Source organism: Eptesicus fuscus, chromosome 6, assembly GCF_027574615.1.
Source record: "Eptesicus fuscus isolate TK198812 chromosome 6, DD_ASM_mEF_20220401, whole genome shotgun sequence".
Lineage (NCBI taxonomy): Eukaryota > Metazoa > Chordata > Mammalia > Chiroptera > Vespertilionidae > Eptesicus > Eptesicus fuscus.
In genome coordinates, this window is record NC_072478.1 from 55,066,021 (window position 1) to 55,093,182 (window position 27,162).

The window sequence follows — 27,162 nt, forward strand, 5'->3', positions numbered from 1 at the left end:
CGCCCCCCCATGCACGACTTTTGTGCACTGGACCTCTAGTCATTATATAATAATCATTAAGTGCTAAATAAATAAATAAATAGATAGATAGATAATAAATAAATAAATATTAAAATCCAACACCAATGAAAGAAAAGGTGCCCTACAAAATGCCAGGCAGTCATCACTGGATCCATGGTTAAGGACATGGACATATTCATAAGGAGAGAATGGATGTCTACTCAAGGAAAGCAAAACCACATGAGTGTCGTGGTCCCTCCAAGTAAAGATTAGTGAGTAACCCATGGAAGATCAGCCCAGCTGTCCCTTACACTTTTATTTACAAATAACAACTGAAAAGAAGCAAATGTTTGAACACAAAGAATAGATACAATGTATTCAATTTAGTGTCTATGTGGGGCACACAAACTCTGCACCCTTTTGTCCAGCTCTATTTGATTATTAAATTATTTAGCTCTACTCTTAGCACTTCTCAGAATCAGTAAAAACTGACTGGATTATTTATCTTACTTTGTAGTAGCAGATCTGGCCTGAGCCCATACACTTAAATAAATGTGTCCGTTAATGTGTTTATAAAATAATTTTTACAAAATGACATTGTGTCCCAACGTAACTAAAGAGATAAAACTCCAGGGAAAAATATTTTCTTTTGTAAACATATTGAGCAGACAAGTGTTGGAATGCCCAATTTGGTTACAAAAATACAATTATTTTTGAAACTTCTGGAGACATGTGATTATCTTAAACTAATTCTCGCCTGTTAACCTAGTGTTTCATCTGAATATTTTAGTGTCTCTACTCCAGGATTTGAATTTCTGGTCTCTACAGTAAAAGCTAGGTGGGAGTTGAACAATTATTGGTAAATATTGGCAATAACAACAACAGACAATCTGATGTTTTAATTTGACTGCTTACGTATTACTTGGGGTCCAGGTGTGGAAAAGAATATTGCTTTTGAAGATTTGACATATGAAGTAGGGTGTGTTTAGGGTATTCATAGGGACAATTCAATTCCAATATTCTCAACAGTCCAGCAACCTGCCTTGGGGCAAACCTATAATGGGCAGGAAGACTTATCCCCACCTCACTTTTATTCCAAATGAAACTAATTCCACCTATAAGAATTCTCCTCAACCCAATTGCAAATGGAGCTGTTGATGATTTCTGTGGGCCTTAAATTTAATAATGCTATGCAGCACGCAAGAATACAGGAGATGCTTCTTCTGAGGTCTGAGGGCAAAAGTGTCCCAAGTCCACAACAGCTTTACATCCCAAACCTGCAGCATTGCTGGTGGTCATGGAGGAGCACCCCTGGAAGTGTGAGCCTTGGCATGTTCTTCCTCCATGTGTGCAAAATAACTCGAGAGGTGGGCAGATGTGTCAAAACCGAAAGTTCTGTACAGGCGACATCAGCACCCAAAATATCTGAGAAGCCTTATTAAATCAAGCCCACTACTTACTAGAAATGTTTTGATATGAATTTTGTGGTCTTTTTTAAAAATTTGCTTCAAGGGCTTGGTGTTTTTTGACACATGCACACACACACACACACACAACCCCCCATACAAACACATATGTATGTCCCTTTCATAGTCCTAAACTGTCCTCAGATTAGCAGAAATAGAGCGCAACAAAAATAGAGGAAATTATGGTGGTGTCGGCTGAGGAATAAATCAAGCTGCATATGGAGCTTAGCATCACCTCTAAATCTCTTTCCCAACCTGTGCAATTGCACAGGCTTCCCTAATGGGAAGCCCTATCTCTATAAACATATTTTATCTCTTTAAAGGAAATGGAAGAGGATAGCCATGTCTGGGATAAGTGTGTGTCTGAGGCCATCCGCTGAGCATGCATGAAGGGTGAATAGGCTTTAAGGCTGGAAGCTTCTAAAATGGTTATAAGAATTTATACTGTGATTTCAACTGAAAAACACAGCACATTCCCTCAAGGCTGAGGACTTGGTAATGCAGAGCTGCTCAGTTGGTAATGCTAGAACTATCCCTGGTATTAGAGTTATTGATGCAGGTTTTAATAATGAGCCGGGTTTGTTATTTTTGCTATTGGTCTGAATCACATTAAGCAGCATAACAGAAAATAAGCATTTACAATGTCTTTTTTTCCTACTCGAAATACTAGTGAAAAAAAAAGAGTCAGTATTCTGACATAGTAACAATTGCCTATGACACAGCTATAAAAGCCAGAATTATAGTCCATAAAACAAAGAGACAGTGAGTTGAGAAATTACCAAGTAAGTATTATTATATGTAGACAGACAATTATAGTAAATATAGAAGGAGAAATAACCTCAATTTTTCTTACAGCATTTTTTGGCCTCATTTTCTGAAATAACTCATTTACCAAAATGGCACAACTCTCCAACATAATCAGGATGGCTTATATAGGGGGGAATTACAGAAATGACAGTTGTTCAAGACACCTTGGTCACAGTGGGCCTGGGTTTATTCCATAGCGCTTGTAAATTTTCTTATAAACTCGGGTTCAATTATTTCCTAGAAAACTTTCCACAGTGGACATCTTTCAGTCAATCAGTACAAAGTTTCAAGTTTGAAAATTACCTTCCTGTTATAGCTGAAAATTAATTTCTTCTTGCTTGAGAGAAATGACATGCCCTAGTAATTTCCATATATTCTTTAAAATGGAACATTCAGGCTTTGATGCGAAATCTCCTAAAAATGACCCCCCAAAATACATCAAAACATTTCTATTAATTCATGAAATTAAGGACAGCGTTTTACATTTTCTCCTGTCACTGATTCCATTTGCCTTATTGCTTTCATCTGTGGCCCACAAACTTGGGAGCACAATCAACAAACCCCTCGGTGGCCGCTTCATCTCTGCTCTATTTGATTTCTTCTCTCTGAGTAAATGATTAAGTTTTCATGCATTGGTTCAACCAAAATCTATGTTCACTCAACCACATCCTTTATTGATTACTTCTACTGCAAACAGTAGGCCAAGTGTGATATACATAATTGGACAGTTGTCAGGGGATGTGGGTGTTAACAGTCCTGTTTTCCCAGTTGGAAACTGGAATCACCTTGATACACAAATATTCTGCACTGTTTCATTCTCATTCTTTGGACCGAGGAGTCCTGTTCCTCAGAATATATGTTTTTAACTCTCTAAGGTCTGGTTGAATGAATTTAATGATTATACCATATAATATGCTGCTCAAGTTGCACCTGTGCACTGCATATAGAAAACTGGAATTAATATTTGTCTAACATTTTAACCTTGTCCATGAACTCATTCGAGTAATCCCTAACATTTCTGTGAGAAAAAAAAAAAATATTTTTTATTCTTTCCCTTCTAAAGAAAGACTGTCTTCTAAATCTAAGGCTAACTTTTAAATTTATAAATCCTTTAAGCAACATATAATGTTTATATTTCAGATGCTATATTAACTAACAGCTTTGCTGGCTATAGAACTGTGCATTCACTGAGTGGAGCATATAATTTATAATGGGAAGGCTATTTCTGTAGCATTATTTGTTAGAGCAAGTTCCAGATACTTTTCGATGCTTTGGAGATCTGTTGCTCCTTTGGGAGGAAAACAACTCGACTCACCCAGCAATAGTTTTATTTATACTATTTTGTATTTCTTTATTCACTGAACTTGTTGTGCTTTTTTGTTTGTTTGATTGTATATGTTGTGATTTAACAATCCTCAGCAGGCCAAACTTAATTCAAAATATACTTCCATCAAAAATATATCAGCTTTTCGGAACATGAGCATAAATAAGCTTCAGTGAGTCCATTTTAGCTAAATAAAAACAATAATTTTTTCCCTGAGGTTTTAAAGTGATATGCAAAGAAGTCTCTATTTTTTTCTTATGTCACCATTTTGTTTTCTTGAATTCTGCTATCCAAGAAAGAGCTTGGAGAGTTAACATCAATTTGATAAAACATTTTTAGTTCTAGAAATTTATGAATTTGCTCAAAATTCTTAGTATATTTATTTATTTATATTTTTATACTCTTGAGTTATCTCAATATCATTTTTGTTTTTCCATGAAACAAATATTTAAATTAAAGCAATGAGTGTACCTCTTTTTGTTATTTTAATTCATGTCTGCATTTGAAAAAATCCTCATAACAATTCATAATTTTTTTCTGGAGAATTGAGCCATGCCTAAATGTAGAAGAAGATTATCATAAATTTGTTATGAGAAGGTGAGAACTGAATCATAAAAGGCAATATTAACTTTGGGAATGTAAAATTCCATTCTATTTCTGATAGTGCCTGATACTCAAGTAAACAAAAAGTGTTAGTTCTTTGACACATGTCCCCTAGAAAATAGATAGTAGGACTTCATTTGCCTATCTGTCTTGCAAAGTGTCCCCTCAAATCGTTGCATAATGAAAGATTTTCTAAAAGTAATGTTTAGCTAATTTGATTTTTCTTCTCAACTGGTGTTAGATTCTATCAAGCAGAGAACTGTGGGTATGATAACTTTTTACTTCACTGAGAGGGAATAATAATAATAGCTGTCATTTAATGAATCTCTATGTGCCAGGCTATACATACATGTAATTTTTCATCTCACAACACTCTGTGGTCACTTTAAAAATGAGAACATTGGAGCTGAGAAAGATGTGTTTAAAGCTATTCAATTAAAAGGCCAAACTTGGGATTCCTGGCTAGATCTTTCTAATTGAACCATAGCATTTTGCAACTTTAAAGCAATTTACCTGATTTTTATAAACATACTAAAGCTTATCTATGAACATGAATGTGGTCCTTGTCAAATCTTGGGAAGTTATGCAAGTTGATACCTCTAATCCTGCCACCACCTGTTTTAAAAAAGGGGGACATATGTAATTCAACAATGAAGATTTATAAAAATAAAAATAATAATAATAAATTACACACCTTTGAAATGCTTGTGGCATATTCTTTTGAATGACCCCTATAGGTGTGTATCTTTGTTTGAGAGGTGGGTTTGATATTTGCAAACAACCAAAGGATTTAGAGTCACATTTAGGAAAAAAAAACCCATAATAATCTCTAGGGCTAACTCCATTTGGGGGACATAATTGATTAAATTGCTTATAAATGTTTTATAATAAACCTACATTATGAAGATGTTTTCTAAAGAGGGATTCCAAGATGCCATCAGCTTCATCACTAGGTGACATCTCTTAAGATAACCACTTAGAGGAAATTTTCTTCCTTTGCATGCTTAGTAAGTCTGGACAGTTGGAAATTTAGTACAGGGGGAAAATGAGGGGCTGAAATATAGCTTTGCCATATGTGCCTACAGGAGTTAGAGCACACCATAGCAGTATGTGAAATTGCCCATAGTAAGCATTTAGTGGAGGGGGGAGGACAGTCTTAGAACTCTGGAAAGAGTCAACTTTGGATGGGTAGAGACTCTAATGTCAGTAAGATACCAGGGAAGATAAAAATACGAGAAAACAAATCAGCTGAAAGTTCTGAACAGTGGAGAGGGAGACCATTTGGAGATAGATGGGATGTTAACAGCAGGGATTCCCAGCCTGTGTGTTAAGGCCTGAGTAAAGGCTCAGGAGGAAGAGGCCTGGTTGCAGAGCAAGGAGCCTGAGTCGATATACACTAAACATGTGATCCATTTCAAAATTCAAACACATGACAATATTTCAAATTTACATAGGTGCTTTGAGTTCACCGTTGTATTCCCTGGAGTTGGCTCCATATCCTTTGGCTGCCTTTTAAGGTCAAATTTGCACTATAAGCTCTAGACGTGTTCTTGTGAGGAGGATATTGAAGGGCATATGCTCCAAGTTTCAAAGCACTATTCACAGCTCATAGTACCCATCACAGTTAATCCCATGCACGAATTTATATACGTATCTCTCCACACTGACAGGGAAACTCTTTAAAAGCAGGAACTGTATTCCCCAGAAAGTAGCATTCTAGGTTTCTTGATATTACTGGAATATCCAGAAGACAGGAGTTTACAGTCATGAACTTCAAACATCCAACCCCATGACTGGGGTTCTCACAATTTACCGGGAAGCTTGACTTTCATGTCTACTGCATAAATGTTTCCCATCTCAAACTTTCTACCATTGCTTCAGTCAAAAATATATGAATGGCTGGTATACTGTGTACCAACCACTCTGCTAGAAACGATGTCTTTCTGAGCATTTTACCAGTCTATAACACCTGTATAGGTAACTTCTGGGATGCCTGAGACTTCCCTGCCGAGGGATGCTAACAAAAAACAAACTACCATTCACCTTTCATAAACTTTTAAAAGGTTTTATTGAAAAAAAAAAAACTTTATTGAGTTGTAATTCATATACCATGCAATTTGCCTTTTAAAGTCTACAGTTCAGTCATTTTCAGTCTATTTACAGAGTTTAATTTGAGATCATTTTCATCACCCTGAAAAGAAGCCCTACACCCTTTAGGAGCCACTCCCTTGCCCCTCTCCCCAGCCTCTGGTTATCACTAACCCACCTTCTGTCCCTATGGATTTGCCTACTGCACATTTCATGTAAGTGGAATTATATAATATGTGGCTATTTGTGACTGGCTTCTTTAATTTAGTGTGTTTTCAAGTTTTATCCATATAATAGCATGTGTCAATACTTCATTCCTTCTTATAAGAATGAGGCTAAATAATATCCCATTGTACAGATATACGACATTTTTTTTATCCATTCATAGACATTTGGATTGTTTCCACTTCTTGGTTATGAAGAACAATGTTGTTATGAACACTCATGTACAAGCTTTTGTATGGACATATTTTCATTTCTCTTGGGTATATATGTAGGAGTAGGATAGGCGGGTCATGTGATAACTCTTATGTCAAAGTTTCTGAGGAATTGACCAGTTCTTTTCCAACACAGCTGCAGCAGTTTACATTAACATCAGCAATGCATGAAGGTTACAAGGTTTACATTGTAACTTACTATATATTCCCACAAAATCAAGCCATGTACTTTTAATTTGATATTTTCACTTTAAATTTCATTATCCTGGTAACCATCTTGCACTTTCTAAAGCAGAAGACACACAAGATCTTCTCTTCACTGTGACATTAAGTGAAATGACACTCCAATAGCTTCCTGTCTTATTTATTCTAGCCAAGGAGAGATGATAGAAGCAATTACATACCTGAAGAAATTTGTGAAACTGGCAAGAAACAATTTTCAAAAGCTAGATGTTGTGAAAGCAAGTACAATGCTTGGTGACATCTACAATGAAAAAGTGAGTATATGTGTTTCTCGCTTATGGGGGGGAAAGTAGCTTTAAAATTATGTATCCTCACTTTCCCCGCTACGTTGTGCAGAATGACCCCAGGACTGCAGGACTTAGTTGATGCACAGGGCAGTGACTGGAAAGAGAACCATCTCTTTTTTCCTTTTCCCCCAGGACCTGAGTGCCAGGTCGGGCACAGTCACCACAAGCTGCCAACATTGATGCCCATCTTCACAGCCAGTGCAGGTCCTAAGTAATTTCAGATGTGAAGGTCAACTAAAATATTTAAATTCAAAGGAACTTCATTTGGCTCTCATCAACTGACACTGACATTGGTGGCTCTTGCTCCAAATTCTTGTTTTACTAACCCAGCGGTGATGCCCCTGCTAGGTCCTCAGGAGAAGACAGGACAGTAACAAGAGCAGTTCTGAAGGAAATATGTAATTCTAGCAGCAGATTGGTTATGGGAAAGAAGAGAGAAAGACGAGAAAAAAGTCTAAAATAAAAGTATCTCACTCAAGAGGCCACTACTAGTGAAATGCAGGTCACACTTTAATGTTAACTTTCCATGCAGCACTTATCTTATAGTTTTCTTATTTGTGACATTTTATTGTTGCTATTGTTGTTTAATCTGGCTGGAATGGAAGCTTAATGAGAACAAAGAGCGTATCTGCCTTGTTTATTATTTTATTCCAGTGTCTAGCAGAGAACCCGGCTCAGAGTTGGTGAGCTAAAAAATTAGTTTGTTGAATCAATCAATAAATTTGTAACCAATTTTGTATAACTGAAGAGTAGTCTTTTCTCACTTTTGAAATCCTAAACTTCTATTTTATTCTTGTACAATATTTTGGCAGTTTGAAAACTTGTAGTGAATCTTTAAAAGCAAATCTAATGGTACTTGTCAGTCTACCTTTTAAGGGCCTCATCATATGATGAAACCTTTTCTGGTTTCATATGTTCATGTAATGTATTCTAATAATAATGTCTAAGAAATAATATTATTATAAGGCCACAATTACAGTGCAAAACTATGTTTGGGAAAATGTTGGAGTTTTCTCTCACTGGTATAGTGTTAGTATAATTAAAATTAACATATCTTAAAAATATCCTTTATCTTAGATAAATTCTCTTTTATGTAGTAAAATAATTCTTTTACTACATAGTCCTGAAAGTGGCCACCAATCCTGCCCTCCTCAGATGATCTTTTTCTGGACTGACTGCTCATTGAAAACATATAATTAATACAAAGTGGTCAAATGAGAATGTTTTAGGGAAAATAACTTAATGAGATTTCTCATTCCCTAATAAAATCAGAGAATAATAATGTAGTTAAAACAATGGTAGTTCCAACACTAAAATAGCAGGGGAAATGTGTAAGAAATTATTCTTCCTTATTTCTGAGAAAATGCCCATTTGTTCTGAGCTTGAGATAGAGTAACATTTTAGACACCAAAAAAAAATCTAGTAAGAATCAGAATCATGCTTGAAAATTCTATGTTATAGTGTAATAACACAAGCTTTGTTTCAAGGCCTATGATGTCATCAAGACCCTGTCCTGAAATTGTCCACTAAATGCTTATCAGTGATATTTATAACATTAAATGAAGTTCTCATCTAGTAAGATGCATTCATGAAATGCATAAATTCATTTACATATTCTCAAACTCATATTTAAGATTACCAGGATTAATTACTAGAATCTTCTGAATTTTATAATAGGATGGGGATTAACTGATAACAGAAATGAACTATCAAGGTTAGACAGAACCTTTAGAGAAGAGATTAAATTTAGATATTAAACTCTTAAAGAATTAAAATTCTGGAAATCTAATATACCTTAATGAAGTCTCATTCCAAAAAGGTATGTATAAAAGCACTTCCATCTGAGAATTAATGTGGTATTTTATTAAGAGTGTTTTAAACTATAGAAATTACATTAATGCCAGTTTTATAGCAATTGTGTCTAAAGATTGAATGCTAGGTACAATTTAAGGGAAGAATAATTACCTCAAGGGTGGTGAAGACCTGGGGTGAGGGATGGGAGTAGGCTAGACAGAGTCAATGGGGGAGAGAGGGGAACATATGTAATACTTGCAAAAAAATTTAAAAAAAAGAATAATGACCTCATTTTAATGCTCCTATTTTTAAGGGAGAAAAAGCACTTGTTAAATAAGACCTAATAAAAGCTTTAAGTGCATAAATACTTACACTGACAGCTAGCTCACTTCCTGATCATAAACTTGTTTCTTTGCTGAATTCCCAATGTCTGGAATGGGGCTGGCATATAGTAGATGGCTAATGAATAAGTGGATGAATGAATGAGTTTGTTTTAACATAAATGAAATAATATACCAAAAAATTTCTGGAAATTCAAATATATGTTAATTATTTATGGTCCCTAATTTTCCTAACTGAGCCTCCAACCTAAAACAATAAATAGCCTAAAGCTCAGAATTATAACCAGAACAATAATTAGATATTTATACTTCTCTTCTTAAAAATAAAAATATTTGGCCTGGCCGGTGTTGCTCAGTGGTTGAGCGTCAACCTATGAACCAGGAGATCATGATTTGATTCCTGGTCAGGGCACATGCCCAGGTTGTGGGCTCGATTCCCAGTAGTGGACATGCAGAAGGCAACCAATCAATGATTCTCTCTCATCATTTATGTTTCTATCGCTCCCTCTCCCTTCCTCTCTATGGAATTAAAAACAAAACAAAAAAACACATTAAAAATAGAAAAATTTGGTCTAGTCATATATTTTCATATATTTTATCCTGTATCTTTGATGTCTAGCAGGACAATCTATAATTTCAATGAATTTTATTTTCATGTTCAAATTTCTGTTGTTTCTCAATCATCTAATTTACTAATTGGCATATACATATCTGATAGTTTTGTTTCCTAATTAAGTAATCTTATTCTCATATAAATTCTATTATTCTATGTTTTATACTTTGAAATAAGAGAAAGACTTGCTCATCTCAGCAAACAAAAATTATTATTGGTATAATATAGAAGGATTCTGTTTAAATTGGCAAATTTAATTGGAATGAACCATTTGAATAAATGGTTCACCTAAACTGTCCTTGTGGGCATGTAACAGAGTGTTATATGTGCTGCTCATAACTGTCACATAAGCCTTATTTCTTCCTCTCCTCACCTTGCCAGCAACTTCTTTATTCAGTCAATTTGACTGCTCTCTGAACTCCAGTTACACAGAGGTACATGGAGTTGAGTGCGCACTTTACCTGAACTTTGTGTAGTATAAAGCTATCACTGTGGTGTTTTTATTTCTAATTCCTTCATAAAATATTGTGAGAGAATGACTCACAAATCCGTAACAAAGCATTCTCTCGTAAGGGTTTCCTTTCAAAAGAGAATGCATGTAAGTTTTTGTGTATGTGCTATAGAAAGTAAGGTGAGGGTAGGGCAGGGAAGGAGAGAGGAGAATGGAGCCCAAAGTGTTATGTCAGTGAAGAAAGGAAATCTTGTTGTCTGGAGTTTTTATAAATATAGCTCATTTCTAAAAATATCTTTCTTTGAGGAGTTTTTAATGAGGATTTTCAGAAGACTTGGGGGCAGCAGAAGATAGTCTTTTCTCTGAGACTCAATTTCATCATTTGTAAAATAAGATTTTCTCATAGGATGACTTATGAAAGCTAATGACATACTATATATGAAGTACTTGGCACTGGCCCTGATACTTCATAAAAGTTTGGGAAACATTATTCATTTGTAGGCAATAGCTTTTAGGAGGAGAGATGAGCATGACAACAACAACAAAAAAGAACAACAACAAAGACCTTTAATTTTTGTAATTTAAATATTGCCGAGAACTTGGAGAAGAGATGGACATTTAAATTATCATTTAAGTTGTACTAGTCCTACCAAGATCTTTTTTTTTTAATCGCAGTCAAGAATGGCATGTGCATGTGGGAGAACAAGACTAAACACTAAGTCAATAGACACACACATCTATCTTCACAGATGATTGCTTAACAGCTTGGCTGGAAATTATCTTGCACTGTGCCTGAGAGCTAAAGCTAGTTAAAAATATTTCATTAGTTAAATCCAATACTACTAGTAAGAAAATACCATTCATATCAATGTGAATTGATTCATTCTTTCCCAAACTTCTTTTTGCTATCATGTATTAGGTTAAACCATATGAAAATGCTAATATTTGAACATTTTTTATCCAAAAAACTTTTGTTTCATACAGTTCAACCTGATAGATACATTTTTCTTAGTGAATTAACTTCAAGAATTGCGCAGTTAGTAATCCCGATGTTTAAAGAAAACCTTTTTGTAACAGAGACCCTGCTTGCCATCACTTTCTTCTTGAAGATGAACTGCTATAACTGTTGAAAGAACAGTGTGGTACTTGTCAAGGTGGGAAGACATGTGGTAAACTGAAAATTAAGAAAAAATTATTTCTCTTATATTTTTAGGGACACTACAACAAAGCTTCTGAATACTTTCAGCAAGCTTTTGACACTACAGCAGAGCTAACAAATGTCCCTCTGATGGATGAAACCAAAGTTCATTACGGAATAGCAAAAGCTCATCAGATGATGCTGACAATTAGCAATTATATAGAAGCTGCAGATCTCTCCAGCCTTAACTGCCTGCTCTCATGGAAGGAGACTAGAAGTAACATTGCACTTGATCCAGTTATTGGTAAGGCATTGGGTTTTTTGGGGGGTTTTTTTGGTGTGTGTTTTTTTTAAACACTTTAGATTTTGCATCGTTCTTAATGGCTAAGTCATTTTCATTTGTAAAGGTTTACTCAGTCATTGGTGATTTTAATTATATGGGCAATTTTATTTGTTCCTTATGTGAATATTATATGTATGTACTTTTGTGCTATCTTGTAACTTCAATTTTAAGGAAAGCATAAAATCATGGGAATGATGCCTTCAACTTGATAAATGGCCATCCTCAAGCTGTGTGGGGTTTTTTTTTTAATATCAGTGATCTTCAATATTCAACAGTAAGTAGTGATCAGTTGTGAAGACTGAAATAAGTTTATGGTTTTTTTTTAAATGTTCAGTGTTGAGCCTTATTGACAAGAGCAAGTGTATATAGATGCTGATTAATATTAAACTCTTATTGTCCTGATGGTAGTGAATTTTCCTATTTTTTTGTCAATTCAGATTTGAATATTAACTTCAACAATATTTGGTAGTAATTTTGTTCAATGCCACTTTTTTCCTATATATGTTTGCTTGTGACAATTAGTCAAAATAGTCCATTAAAACAAATAACTTGGTAGGGGAGGGTCAGTTTTGCCTGTCAACTTGACTAGGATTTAGTCCTCAGTTAAGAATTTTAGATTAGGGTGGGTTTGTTTGTTTTTAAACAGTACTGCCTGTGACAGAACTTGGGTTACATGATTATTTGTTTGCAAGTCAAACTTTTTAAAGCAACATGTTTTAAATATTTGGGATAACTCAAATGGAATCATTTGGCAAAATTTGGTAATGTGAAGAAGCATCTCCACCTTTGAACTCTTTTTTTTTTTTCTTGTTTAGATAAAACAATAATCTCTCTTGGTATTTATTTCCTCCATAGAATAAACAGTAAATTGGGAACAAATGAATTTTACTGACTCTTTATATTAGCAAAATACCAATTACCACTATCTGTCCCCTAGTTATGAAGTAAGAATGGTCTCATTCCAAATTTATGCACAGTAAGAAAAAACAAGAGGAAGTCTTTAAAAACAGAAGGCTTGTTGAATTTTTTCAGTGTGCTCAAGTGCCCCCAAAATATTTATGGTTAACTATTGATAATTATTGATAACCACTTTTGATCATATTTTGCTTACTTCTAAATGTTGTCTTGTCACATATTGGGGAGTTTGTTCTGTAGTTTGGAGTTATCTCCCCTTTCATTTCTCATTCTTCCTTCCCAGAGATCAAGTAGGGAAAGTACTACCCATCTAGTAAAATACTTGCTTTGATAAAAGGTTTGGTAGAGAGTAAGTTGAGTCACTCATGTTTTCAAGTTTACCTTGGATGGACTTTAGCCATCACATGATGATCATGAAAAAAATACTCAAAACCGGCTTCTGATCAGAGCCATGTGTCTAATTGCTACAATCCTGCTTTTGACTTTTTAAAAATCTTATTTTACTTTTCTTTACTCTATAAAGCTATTTTTCTATTTTTTTATATTTTATCTCGGTGTTTTTTGTAAGAATGTGTTGTGTTCTAAAGGACTTGGGAATAGAACAAAAATGCATTTGAAACTATTATTCGGAGAGTAAAACCTCAGCTATTCATATGTTAGAGATGATTAAATTCTCCAGAATGCTAAGAAAGTACACCCCCTTACTGATTCATTTGATCAAGATTAGAAATCTATGCATGGATGAGCGACGTCATTATAAAAGTGAGAAATAATCATCATTCAGATTCAAATATAAATAAGTTAATTCTCATGCTATTAGGGTGTTTAACATTTTTAGGGGCAGTTGTTCTATATAGAAATAAAACCTGTATGACATTATCAACACAATTGCTTATTTACAAAGAATATTTTAGCTCAAAGTACACCTTAAAGTCTACTTCACAATGTTTCCAAAATATTTCCTTAACCACAACTCTTATTCTTCTTCTATCTTTGCTCTGCTTAAAAACCTTCATTAGCTCCCTGCTGCCTATAAATTAAGTACAAGCTTCTCAACCTTTTCTGACCACCTCCCTCCCCAGCTACCCACCTCCTCCCAGACAACTCACTTCCAGCCCCAACACTCCCCAGAAAAATCTCACTGATCTTGCAAGGACCTTCTCAAGTGCTAAAGTCTTCCCTGATTCCCCTCTCACTTGAATGTTATCTTTTCTCTCTATTCCCACATTGAATCTCATTCATTAATCCCAAGCACTTTTTATTTGTCATATTTTTGCATACTATCCTGGGCATTTCTTTAATTGCCTCATCTTCCCATTGAGAATATGAGTCTCCTGGGAACAGGTTCTGATTCTTGGCCTCCCATATGAAAGAAGGCACATGTCTAACACCTGCTTGTTAGCAGGTAAATATTTGTCAAATTAAAGAAAATTTAAAATGAGTATGTATGTCTTAGCCATAAACTAGTTTGCACTAACCACTTTTGAAAACAAAATTTATAGTTTCCACCTCCTTGGAAAATATGAGAAAAACAACCCTATGATCCAACATTACATTCTGATTACCGTGCAATCACGTGAAAGCAGGACAATGCCAAGTATGAGGTTGACAAAATGCAGAAATATTATTTGGAAGTCTGAGCAGCTTTTAGGTTTTCAAACGTTGCCTTTCTAGTCAGAAAAGGCGTCTTTAATCTTGCTACAGAGGGGTCCCATGTATTCAGAAAAAAGCAGATCAAAGATTTGAAAGATACATTATAAAAGCTGTGCAGTTATCTTCACCTCTGAGACTCACATCCTCCAAACAAATCATTAGCTCACAGAGCAGGCAATATTCTTTTAAGCAGAGGAACATGACCCCCTAAGGGAATAAAGCAGTGAGAGCACTCAGGTCTCTGGATGAAATGCAGCAGTCATTCACCAGCAATCCTCTTATCTTTGTACCCTTCAGAGGGAGCACAGCAAATATAGGAACCTTCATACCATTCTAATACTCCCAGGTATAGTTTGAATGGTTTCATATTCCTCCTTTCCTTTCCAATAGTAATATAAGAACAGATTCTTCTCCCAAATTTAAGAATTTAGAAGAAATTCAAATCTATTGCAGTTCAATAACATATTTCAAGCCTGAAGCAACAGAAATTCGTTAGCTCTGGAAGGTTTAAGGGCCTGTAAATTTCTGTTGATTTCTCTAGCCCAGTGGTACTCAACCTTTCTAATGCTGTGACCCTTTAATACAGTTCCTCATGTTGTGGTGACCCCCAACCATAAAATTATTTTCGTTGCTACTTCATAATTGTAATTTTGCTACTGTTATGAATCGTAATGTAAATCTCTGTGTTTTCTGATGGTCTTAGGCGACCCTGCTAGCGGTTCTCAACCTGTGGGTTGCGACCCACAGGTTGAGAACTGCTAGCTGTAGAGCCTAAGACCATTGGAAAACTTAGAACTGTTACCAAAACTTAGAACAGTTGTAATATAGTCTGTAATTGAAATCATTCAGACACTGTGAGGCAAAATAATTATGAATAATGAGGCCAACACAAAGATCTTCTAAAGTCTGGGAATCTATCCTAAAATTCAACTTCTCTAAGCTATTCCTGGTTTTCAAATCTTTCCTTTTCAATATAAATCTATATCTGTTTTTGAAAAAAATTAAATCAAAAGCTTATTAGAATTTTTACGTGACACATCAGGCTCCCATTCAAGAAAGTGATGAAAGCGAAGGTCCCTCTCATCAGAAAAACGTTCAGTTAGTACATGTAGTACTTAGAGGGCTCAGGAACCACTGCTGAGGGGGTCGAATTCACAAGTGCTTACCAGTATCTGGTTCTTCACTCTTCTGGGCACATGGAAGATGGCTCTTCTCAGTCCCTGGAAACCAGGCCAGGGCTCTGGGACTAGTCCTGGCCCAGGGGCCAGAGGCACTTCTGGGCTCCAGCAGAGGAGAACCCACTTGAGATCCTGCGACTGGTTCTTGCCCAGCTGCAGTGAGCAGGGAGGAAGCCTCTTTAAAAATTCTGGAGCCACAGATGGAAGCAGCCTGGATCGCTCAATGTGCAGGTGCAGAGCACCTGTTCTCGAAAGCCATTTATGCCTGCAGCAGCATTGTTGTGGGCACAGAATAACCCTCTATTGGGGTGAGCCACGGTGATTTTCGGAGCAGTTTCTTCCCTTAACTTAGGCTGCCCTGACTCCACGAGCTTCAGGCTTCTTGACGACAGCCCCCTGGATAGCAGCAGTGGGAGCTCCAGTGGGAAAACTGTGACAGCCCTTTCTCTGTATGACAAGTCATCAACTGTGTGTTTCTGTGTTACAAGTCTGCCTGCGACTTTTTAGAAGCAGAGAGCCTTTGTGTTTTACTTCCATTTCCAGTCACACAAAAAACAAATTTGCTAAGACAAGTTGAAGATGAAACATTAAAATATATATTTTTTAAATATACTTTTTTATTGATTTCAGAGAGAGAGAGAGAGAGAGAGAAAGAGAGAGAGAGAGAGAGAGAGAGAGAGAGAGAGAGAGAGAGAGAGAGAGAGAGAAACATCAATGATGAGAGAGAATCATTGATCAGCTGCCTCCTGCATTGCCCCACACTGGGGATCGAGCCCGCATCCTGGGCATGTGCCCTGACTGGGAATTGAACTGGGACCTCCTGATTCATAGGTCGACGCTCAACTACCTAGCTGGCCAGGCTAAAATATATTCTTTATATGTGCTCTGCTACTGTCAAACAGCTTAAGAAAGATATGCATCTTTTCCATTAATCTAATTTAAATTGATAGGTTACCAAAGTGTACTTCTAATACATTTCAAGAAAGAGCTTAGGGAATTGGATGTCTTCTGCAAATGATAAAAAATAATTCCAAATCTGAAACATGCTGAAAAAGACAAATCAATAGTTCATTGCAGCCAAATTCTTAAATAAAAAGGGCAGCAGAATTTGAGCCTGAATTTCAAATTTCCTCATTCAAATACAGTTCATCCATCTTTGTATGTTTTCTACAACACAAGTGACAAGTTTGGCTTCCTTAGGAATCAAGTATTCTTCAGAAAAACTAATGCTCACTTCATTGGGAAATAATAATGTAGCTCTATATCCCTCGGGTTGAAAGATCTTTTTTCTTTTTCTTTTTTTTTCCCCCTCTGAGAGCCTCCTTCTCTATCTGCTGCCATGGCTCAATAAAAGAGAATTCTTGATTGCTCGAACAAAAACTGTACTTCTTTTAGATTCTGCTCACAGTTCTTGGTAGCTGATGGTGTTACCAGTTTTAACTTTCCAATGTACACTGAACTCACCAAGAAAAATGTAGCTGAGTTTCGCTAATCTGGTTTAATTTCAATTTCTGCAGTTGCTCACTTGCAAAGCTTAGGAAAAGCTTGGTGGTTGATGCAAGCATAGCTGGCACTGTTCCAGGAGAAGGCGAGGGGTGGAAGTTCTGGCAGAACCCTGTTGTCACCTGTTTATAGTAATTTCATTCCTAGTGAGGGTCTTACCCCGTTTCTAGCTACATCATTTTACCTGTGATCATGGATTCTAAACAATGTGCCAATTTAACTAAAATACTTTCTACCATTTTGCCCCCTAATTGGTAGGAGGCAAAGGTCTTCTAGTCTTGCTTTATTGTTACTGTGCTCGTAAGGCTCTGTTAGGACAATTGTAGTAATTCTTGATCTATATGATTTCTTCCCCCAAAAAGTGACATTAATACTGTATTTAAAACATGAACCTAGTAAAAAAAACACATTTTCTTGTCTTCTAATTCGAACCCAAAGCTTCCCTGATCCAGGGTATTGTGTGGGAGTTTTTCTTTCTAATTACCTCTCACTTGGTATTTTCATCATTATGAATTTTTATTTTTTTTAACCACAACATCAATCAAAAATTATATCCATGGTCCCAGAATTCACTTTCCTTTATATTTTTTACTCTGTCCTCCCTATGTCTTTAACTCCCTGACAAGAGTGAATATTTTTATCGTCTAGGTTCTTAAGCATAATCAATAGAAAAATAAATACTTTTCATGATGCATATTCTTTTAGAAATTATTTATAATGCTTTATTATGATGACTGACTTGGCTAGCAGTCACTGGATATATATTTCACTTCTCATGGATGATTCCTGCCTCCCAGGGATGGTACAACGAGTAAAGTGTGGGAAATAATAAGCAAGAGTCTAATGAGAAGAAATGCTAGAATATTTCTTAATTTTTATGCCAGTCCATCCTGACCAGTGTCTTAACCTTCCTAAGTGATTCCTTGAAACACTACTAATGCACCTGAATACATGTACTTCCTTAATCCTCTCAACTACTCTTGGAATGAAATAACTATTAAACACACTGACCAATATTCATCACCCCCAATCCTTTAACACTACAATATAGTCAGGTTGTTTTTTCTTCCTTTCAATGCATTCTAACCTTCAATCAAAAAACCTGAGCAAATAGATGTGTGTGTTTTTCATCATGCCCTTAAAGTAAACAAAGTTGGATTTAGTCAAACCAATGGGGAAAACTAAAGTTAGCTCTTTTAAGTGCTGTGCCTCTAAGGGATTGCATTTATTGACTTCCAACATGGAATCAGGCACCCAAAATGAGAAAGAAAAAACTGGTTAATTTTAGCCTTTGGTGAGATACCTGATTTTTCTGAATTAAGACTATACATTTTATTAGTTGATGTAATACAGCTGCATTGCAAAATACAACTAATAAAATGTAGGTTGTATTGTTATCAAAGGAATTTTAGTTCAACCCTTTCAAAGGTCTTCTAGTCTTACTTATTAGATAAGCTCCTGGAAAGGGATACATAGTTTTCCTTGAGTCTCCACATATTTTTAACTTAGGTATTAAAATAACAGTGGAAATATGAAATGAAGCTGCAAAATCAATAGTCAAGAAGAGGTTGGTGAGAAACATTAGAACAATCTGCATCCAAATGACCATTATAATATTTTGAGGTTAATATTTTTGCTGTTCAGATCTATTTGGTCCAAGTTTTTGCCACCAACCACTAATAAGACTATGAAAAGAAGGAAATAAATTATACAGAAGGAAGATGGTATATATGTACAACCTTTAGGTATTAATTAAAATTGAAGACAAAATTAATAAATTTAAAAGCTCATTGTATTGATTATAACATAAGCAAGTAAAACATTTTTCATGAAAGTCTTAGTGAGGATGGGTGAACAGACTGGTATTATGATTTGATCAAAGGAATTCTTCCTAAAATATGGATATCCAAGTAGCTATATTAACTATCTCTCATCTGAATGGGTTCACTTATTCATTCACCTTCATACAGGGCTTTACATTGTAACTTTATCTGAAGTCTTCTATGATGAAATATGAAAATAGTATATTCTTTAGTAATTTGATTGGCAGGAAATAGAGAGCAAATACACACAGCTTTTTAATAATTTATAATTACTTACATGAATCTACTAAGTTTAGGCACACAATTATATGACTAATTATGTTGAAAATCCAAGTGGATGCTTAAATAGATGACCATGCCTCGAGGCCTTTCCAGTTGTTTCTGCTGTCTCATTTAACCATGCAAATGTTATTAAGCATTCCTGGCTAAAAATGTTCAAGCATGTGCAAGTGTAATTGCATAGATAATTATGCATAATACTGCCACTTCCTATATCTAACATAGGAATTTTCCTTTAAAGAATATTAGCTTCCTACTGGGTAACTTTCTCAGTACATGCCAAGAAAAATATAATTTGTAAAAGATAAGTAGACCAATACATTCTATTGCTCTTTCTTCAGACTCTCTTCTTGACTCTTTTAAGCATCACAATTTGAAATAAAACAGAGAAATATCAAGCCATATACTAAAATTAAAGCAATTTTAAATACCTATAAGTGTAATAATCTATATTCACAAAGTGTAATTCAATAACTGTTTTTAGATTCGTGTAAATATTTATACAAACCTGTTAACAGGGATACAAAAAAATTAACAACCCTATACTATGAATAAAAATATATGTGACAATATACTAAAGGCATGTTCATATAAGAGCAAAAAATAGTCCAGAAAAAAATTAAACAGCACATTCACATTAGCAAGTTAATTTCTCGTCAGGAAAAATATTAAAGTAGAGAGTCCTTGCTGATGCCATACCTCACCAGGTTGGATTCTGTATGGACCTGCTTAGCAAGTCACAGCTCTGGATGCAAACTTTGGCAGGTATGCAGCTGATTGGTGGAGCCTGGCTCACATGACTCTGCCCAGCTGCAAGGGAAGCTAGAAAAGTATCTGATTTTTCAATGCCTTACATGAATTATAATTTCTGAAGCATGGAAATGGAGGTTTAGATGCTGACAGGCAACCACTAGAAATAGTGCCAAGTGCTATGAAGAAAAAAGAGGGGGTGAAGTACAGGAAGGGATTGCCTTTGGGGAGGGCTATTTTAAACAGAAGGTTCAGAGAAGCCACACAAAAGAGGCGTGGTTTGCATAGAAACCTGATTGAAATGAACAAACAAGCTGTGTGAATATCTACAAGGGGTGGGGAAAAGATATGCAGGTAAAGCTAGGCTTGTTCAAGAAACAGTGAGAAGACCAATATGGTGGGAGTAAATCGAGGGAGGAGGAGAGGGAAAATTGAGCTTTTAGTAGCAGACAGTTCATTTAGGCCCTCCAGGCCATAGTGATGATTTTGGATTATATTCCAATTATGATGGAAAATTGTCCTTGAGGTCTGAGTACAGGACACTGACTTTTTAGAAGGATCACTTTGGCTGCTGGGTGAAGAACAAGTTGTAAAGCAGTAGACTTGGACTAAAATCTCCAGTAAAAAAAATATATTTTATCTGGTGACATAGAATTCATAGTTGAATCAAGAGTTTGACAAAAAATACAATATGTGAAGCACTCTGGTATTTTTCTAGTGTAGTCTGGTCTATTTCATTTTTTTAATTTTAAAGAAATTATAAATAAAAGGGCCTTATAAGGGAAAAAATGAAATTAGAATTGTTCTCTGGTGACTCAGAATATACCGTTTCATTATCTATCCTGATACAAGTATTTTAAAATACTCTGTGGAAAACTAAACTTCACAATAAACTTTAGGCAGTTTCTCAAGGGTGCAACTAAAGGACCATCTGCATTAAAACTACCCGATTGGTGGTGATCAGAGAGGTGGCTATAGATGCATTACCACAGATTCATTGAATCAGAATATCCTGTGACTAGGGCTTGAGAATCTGTTTTTAACAAGCTCACCAGGTGATTCTTATGTGTGAGAACTACTCTTAAATTTTTCAATATTTTAAGGTAATAATGCAAGGTTAGATTTTTATTACATATATTCTATACATTTATGTATTATGTACTTATATATTATATATTTTGCTATATAATGTATACATTTTATCAATATATAAAATATAGATTTATCAATATAAAATATGCATATATATGTAAAGCCATTTAGTGGATGTTTGGATAACATTTCTTAATAATATTATAAATTCACATGAAATATGGAAAGCACTCTAAATTAGTACATCGATTTCTTTCACTTCCTTTTAATATCTATTTTTAAATCAAGTGAAAGACCCTGAACTCTTCCTCCCTAATCCCAATTCTTATTTGTTACTTCGCATCATTTATCAGAAGCAATATTTTTTTCTGCTCAGTTACCTTTCCTTTCTCCTCCTAAATATTTCCAAAATTTCACTTCCCCAGAAGCCAAATACCCAATTGAAGCACAGTTAAAAGTCACATAGTCACAACTCCACAGTTCTGGGTGGTATACGACAGCAGCATTTTTCAGTAGATTTGCATGGCATTGATTTTTACTAAACATTTTCCTCAGAATTTTCTCATCATGTCATTCTGTTTTGATACATTCTGGATGCAACAGATTAGATGGTTTCTCTAAAATAGGTTTTCAAAGTATCTTTAAAGAGTGGGGGAAATTTTCTTAGTTCTAAAAGGAAACAGGAACCCCTAAGCAGCTATATTATTGATCACATGCCTGCAAAATCAGGCTCCAGTCTGATGCATTTGATGTGTGTAAAGAATTGGGATTAAGACCTGATGTCCTAAAGTCACTTTGTAAAACGTTTTCCAATTTCGCACTCACTTTTGTTGTGAATGGAACAATGTCCCCCACATCAATGGTCTGCACGTCAAAGGAATCATCTCCCATCGACTCAGCTTCAAAAACAAAAACGGGACAGAATTCTTAGGTGTTGCTGGCGAAACATGGGTTAAAGTGGACAGTACATCAGGAAGTGTTCAGTTGGCCTGCTCTGTGGTGAGAGACTGCGGTCCTAGCTAATGACTTGTAGGTAGGAATCCTCAGGTCTCTCAGGTGGTTTCAGTCAATCAGTTTGAGCAGAATGATGAAAAGGTTGAGATAAAATAAACTGACAGTTGCTACTCATCACAGGCAGCAAGCTGTACCCGGGCAGCTGAGACCCGGGAGCCCTCTTCTAAACAAAGGCTTTCACTGCAGTGAGCAATGAACTCCAAAAAAAAAAAAAAAAATGGGGGCAGATTGGCAGCTGGTGACCGACTGGAAGAGGGAAAGGAGGGAAACTGGGAAACACAGCAATCGTTGGCTAATTAGAAGCCATTCCCACCTACTTAATACCAACCCATTAAGCAGAAAACACTTTTCATCCTTCTCCCCTGCTACACATGGCATTGTACTCCAATCAATGCCCTCCCACTGGCTGCCTCAGTGCCCACAAATAAATACACTTCACGTTTAAGAATGCAGTAATTGATTTGGGACCGTGAAACTGCAGCTTTCCCGGTGTATCTGCCGAAGATACTGATGCAGTGTTTGTGATGCTTAGATAAAGCAATCATATCTGTAAACTGACAGCCGTCAATGTTAAAATGTAAGGGAAACCTAGACATGATAGACTTATTTGAGCTTTCAAATAGTTGGCTTAAAAAATTCACTCACTAGCACCATTTGACCCTCTACACCTACACACACACATACACTTTATAAGATGACATATGGGAAGTAATGATAGGTATACATAAAATTATCTTGCATTATGTTTGAACATAATTTTAATAGAATTATTAAACAATAAAAAGGAGGCCCTAAAAGCAGTGGAAATAGCAGGTGGCTCCATTCTACATGGAAACATATAAATTCAATCTTATTTTGACTGGCTTCCAGGGTAGCCTTCCAGCCAGGGGGGATTCGGAACCAATGTAAAGGAAGTAAACTGAGGCCTTGGCAGTTTCACCAATAGGTGGGAGCCAGTGAATGTGGGTAAATGTAGTGATGCCAGATTCATCCAGATAGAGGCAAATGTGATCTAACTCTAATCTGTTTAAAAATCCCAGACTATAATGGCTCTCATGGTAAAAATTAAAAAAGAGAATCATATCATCTGTTTCTTTTCTTTAAAATATTTAAGTCAATATTTTAATTACTGATAAAACTCAAATATTAACCATGTTAACCAATGGATCTAAGAATGTGTCACATATTTTCCTCTAACTCAATTTACAATATTATTTTAAAGCTTTTCTAAGCCACAGTGAATTCCTTTAAAAATGTATTGCTCCTAATTGTTTGTGGTATCAAGCTATACCAAACACTGAGATAGTTAGAAATTACTTGGGAAATTTAAAAGATTAATTGGAAGAAATAAAATTATTTTTTAAAACTATATAAATGGGAAATATTCCATTGAGGTTAGCAATAAATGACTATTATGAAATCTTTTTCAAAAGTCCTCACACAATAGTTCTGGAACTAGACATTTATTTTATTCCTTTTTTGTTCAAATATATTGATTTCAGAGAGGAAGGAAGAGGGAGAGATAGATAGAAACATCAATGATGAGAAAGAATCATTGATTTGCTGCCTTCTGCATGCCCCACACTGGGGATCGAGCCCACCACCTGGGCATATGCTGTGACCTCCTGGTTCATAGGTCGAAGCTCAAACACTAAGCCATGCCTATATTTATACATTAACTTTAAAGGGATTCTAAGATCAATTTAAATATACTTCAGATTGAAACTCTTCCTCTTATTTTTCCCAAAGTCATTGCTACCCAACTTATAAATCTTAGAACAGCATTTCAAAACTTCTTTCTGCAAGGTTACTCTTTGTTACTCATCATTTCTAGAAACTAACTCAGTATGTGGTCCATTTCTTTCCTAATAGAGAAATGTGTACTCACATAAGTATAGTTGCAAACATGAGATGTGATTGTGAACATTGAAATTGCTGTTTGATGTGTGTACACGTACAGCTGATTCTGTGCATCAGAGAATCTATAAGAACCTAAGTATGCAGAAATCAGAACAAAAACTGGAAGAGATTTTCCAACATAATTCCCACCAAAAGAAAACTGAATGAAAATAAAGGAAAGATAAATGACGTACTGATACATTCTGTCCCTCTCTGAAAATGTGGCTGCCTTCAAGGTATTGGCACAGGTATGGCGATAAGAGAGGCAGACAGACTTGAGATATATTTTTGTACAGAATCAAGACATTGATGGATACATTTGAGGGTAGATAACAAAGAGAAATAAAGGATGATTCCTTCATTTTTTAGTTTGAGTGACTGTGTAGAGATGACTTTGGGAAAAATCAAGGGTTCTAACTTGGATGTTTTGTTTTAAATGTTGAAGGTGTTGATTAGATCCTCAACTATAAATGTCAAGCAGGATTTATATGGGTATGTCTGGAGCTCAGATGGGAGGACTGGGCTGCAGATATGAATTTCAGAGTCATAGCTCCTGGATCGTATTTGCAGCAGTGGTGCTTCATGAAATAACTTTGAAAGAGCATAAAAAGTGAAAAATGGCCAAGGTCTGAGAATGAGGAGGTTACTCTACAAGTTAAAATTGAGGTCTAGGGGCAGAGCTAGAGGGCAGGAGAGAGCACAGATGACTACATATCCACGAAACACTCTATTTCCATTGAAAGGTAGAACATATATTTTTAGACTTTAAAAGTGAATGGCTAAGGAAAATACCAGGGTCCTACCACCTAATGTGGTTGTCATGCTTGAGGAAGAGCAAAGAAGTCATTGTGGCTTGAGAGGAGGGAGCAAGAAGACAAGTGATAGGATATGAGTTCCCAAAGTTAATGGCGGGGGTAAGGTAGGAATGGTCCAATAGACAGGGAAGAAATTATGGTGAAAGAGAGGGGACAATTGTTGGAGCAGTGTTCTTATTTAGTCAAGAGGGAGTGGGATCTACTACACAAATGGCAGGGTTAGCCTTTGATGGCATCTTGGACACATCTCCAAGGAAACAGGAGTGCATACACAAGGCAAGTTAGGTGAGTAGATCTGTTGGAAGCTTATCCAAGTTATCTTTTAATTGCTCCAGGTGTCTTAGTGAAGTAAGAAACATCATTATCTAGAGGCCAAACTTATGGAGAAAGAGAAGGCATAAAATCTTTGTCTAGGAGAATGAGAGTAGGTGGGCTAGGTCAATATATGATTATTCCAAGGCAAATCTAATGGGTTACTTTAGGTTTAAAGTGTACTTTTTCATTTCATTTGTTACAACTGGGTAGTTCTATGTTCTACCTATGTGAAATCTGACTTATGAAAATGATCCAGCTTGCTTGAAGTCTAATACAAAAGGAAGATATTGAGATTTTTTATTTTAATCCTGTGCCTTTCCTATACCCAACCATCTTTAGGGGTTATTTTAGCAAAACTATCTCCTTTTATGTTCTCTACATTTAAAGTTTTGCAGTTGGGAGAAATTTTGTCTTTTCAACTGTATCTCCTAAAAACGATATCTCTTAAAAATGTAAAAAGAGGCCCAGCCAGAGTGCTCGGTTGATCGAACATTGTGCCATGTGCTGAACAGTTGCATGTTTGATTCCCAGTCAGGGCACATACCTGGGTTGTGGGTTTGATCCCCAGTCAGGGAGTGTCTGGATGGCAACCAATCAATGTTTCTCTTTCACATCGATGTTTCTCTCTCTCTCTTTTCCTCTTTCTAAATATGTCATTGGGTGCCCAGCCAGTGTGGCTCAGTGTTTGAGGTTGACCCATGAACCAGGAGGTCATGGTTCGATTCCTGTCAGGGCACTGCCCAGGTTGTGGGGCTTAGTCCCCTGTAAGGGGGGTGTGCCAATTGATGATTCTCTCTCATCATTGATGTTTCTATCTCTCTCTCCCTCTCCCTTCCTCTATCTACAATCAATAAAAATAAATATGTAAAAATAAACATATCCTTGGATGAGGATTAAAATTAAACAAAAACTTTAAAATTTTTTGTAAAAAAGGAAACTCTGCTTAAAATGGAAACTATTTCATAATTAAATGAGCCATTTCTGAAACTACTAAGCTAATGCTATGCAAAGCTTTTATCAAATTTGTATTTAAGGAAATGTTAAAATTTTTGCACCTTTGCTGTCACTTGAATTTACTGATCACATTTACAGACATACTCATCAGTGCCATTAGAAACATTTGAGCAAGATACAGCCTTTGACCAAAAATTGACCATAAAACTAAAAACTAAAGTCCACTCATTTCTTAATAATGATGGCTTAGCGCTCTGCTCCCGGGCATTTCACATAATGTGCCTGTAAACTCTATTCTGGATCCAAAACTATGATTAGTATATTTAATCAATGGTTCCTGTCCTTATTGGGGCTATCAACATATCAAAACAGTATGTGCTAATTGCACATTAAAACAGCTAAGATTTCAGAAGTAATATAAAATAATGACTAACATTTATTGAGCCCTCACACGTTAGACCCTATGCTAAGCAATTTCTATGCAGTATCTCTGTTATTCCTGCAAAGATGTTGTAAGGTAGGCACAGGTAAGCTTCTTGGCAGAAGGAACCTTGGCTACCTGTTCACTGAATGTCAGTGCCTGGCGTCACATGGCCTTCGAATGTACATTTATCAATAAATGAGCAAATATTCTTATTGCTGCTATTTTACACTTTAGAAAACTGAGGCTTAGGGAGAGATCAAGAGTGAGTGACAGAGCTGGAATCTGAACCCAGGTTCCTTTGACTTCAGAATCCATGTTTTAACCACTGTCTTTGCCCTATTTAGTCATTGACTCCTTGCTTTCTGAATTTAAAGGATGTTATCTCCTATTAGATGATGCTTAATTTTGAACTCCTTTGAAAATCAGAATTTAGTTGGGTGCATTTCTGACAAATTGTTATTCATTCCAGTCAAAGAAATTGCAGACCTACTCAATGAAATATTTGCCTCCAACTCCTTAAATATAAAAGGTCTTCTTTTTTTTTAAAAAAAAAAAAAGTGAAGATGTTTTAAGTGTTCGCATCAAAGTGGTAACAGAAAACTGATGTGAAGGA

At 35.8% G+C, this 27,162-nt stretch overlaps 1 protein-coding gene across 2 annotated transcripts in view; it reads left to right on the top strand.

Moving 5' to 3' along the window:
- The window catches only part of TTC29 (tetratricopeptide repeat domain 29), a 157,729-nt gene that overhangs the window by 98,365 nt on the left and 32,202 nt on the right, over positions 1 to 27,162 (top strand). For both annotated transcript variants that reach the window (XM_028151410.2, XM_028151416.2), the window contains 2 exons: positions 7,099 to 7,222; positions 11,668 to 11,896. In XM_028151410.2, coding sequence (XP_028007211.2) covers positions 7,099 to 7,222; positions 11,668 to 11,896 — 353 coding nt within the window. The remainder of the gene's footprint in view (positions 1 to 7,098; positions 7,223 to 11,667; positions 11,897 to 27,162) is intronic.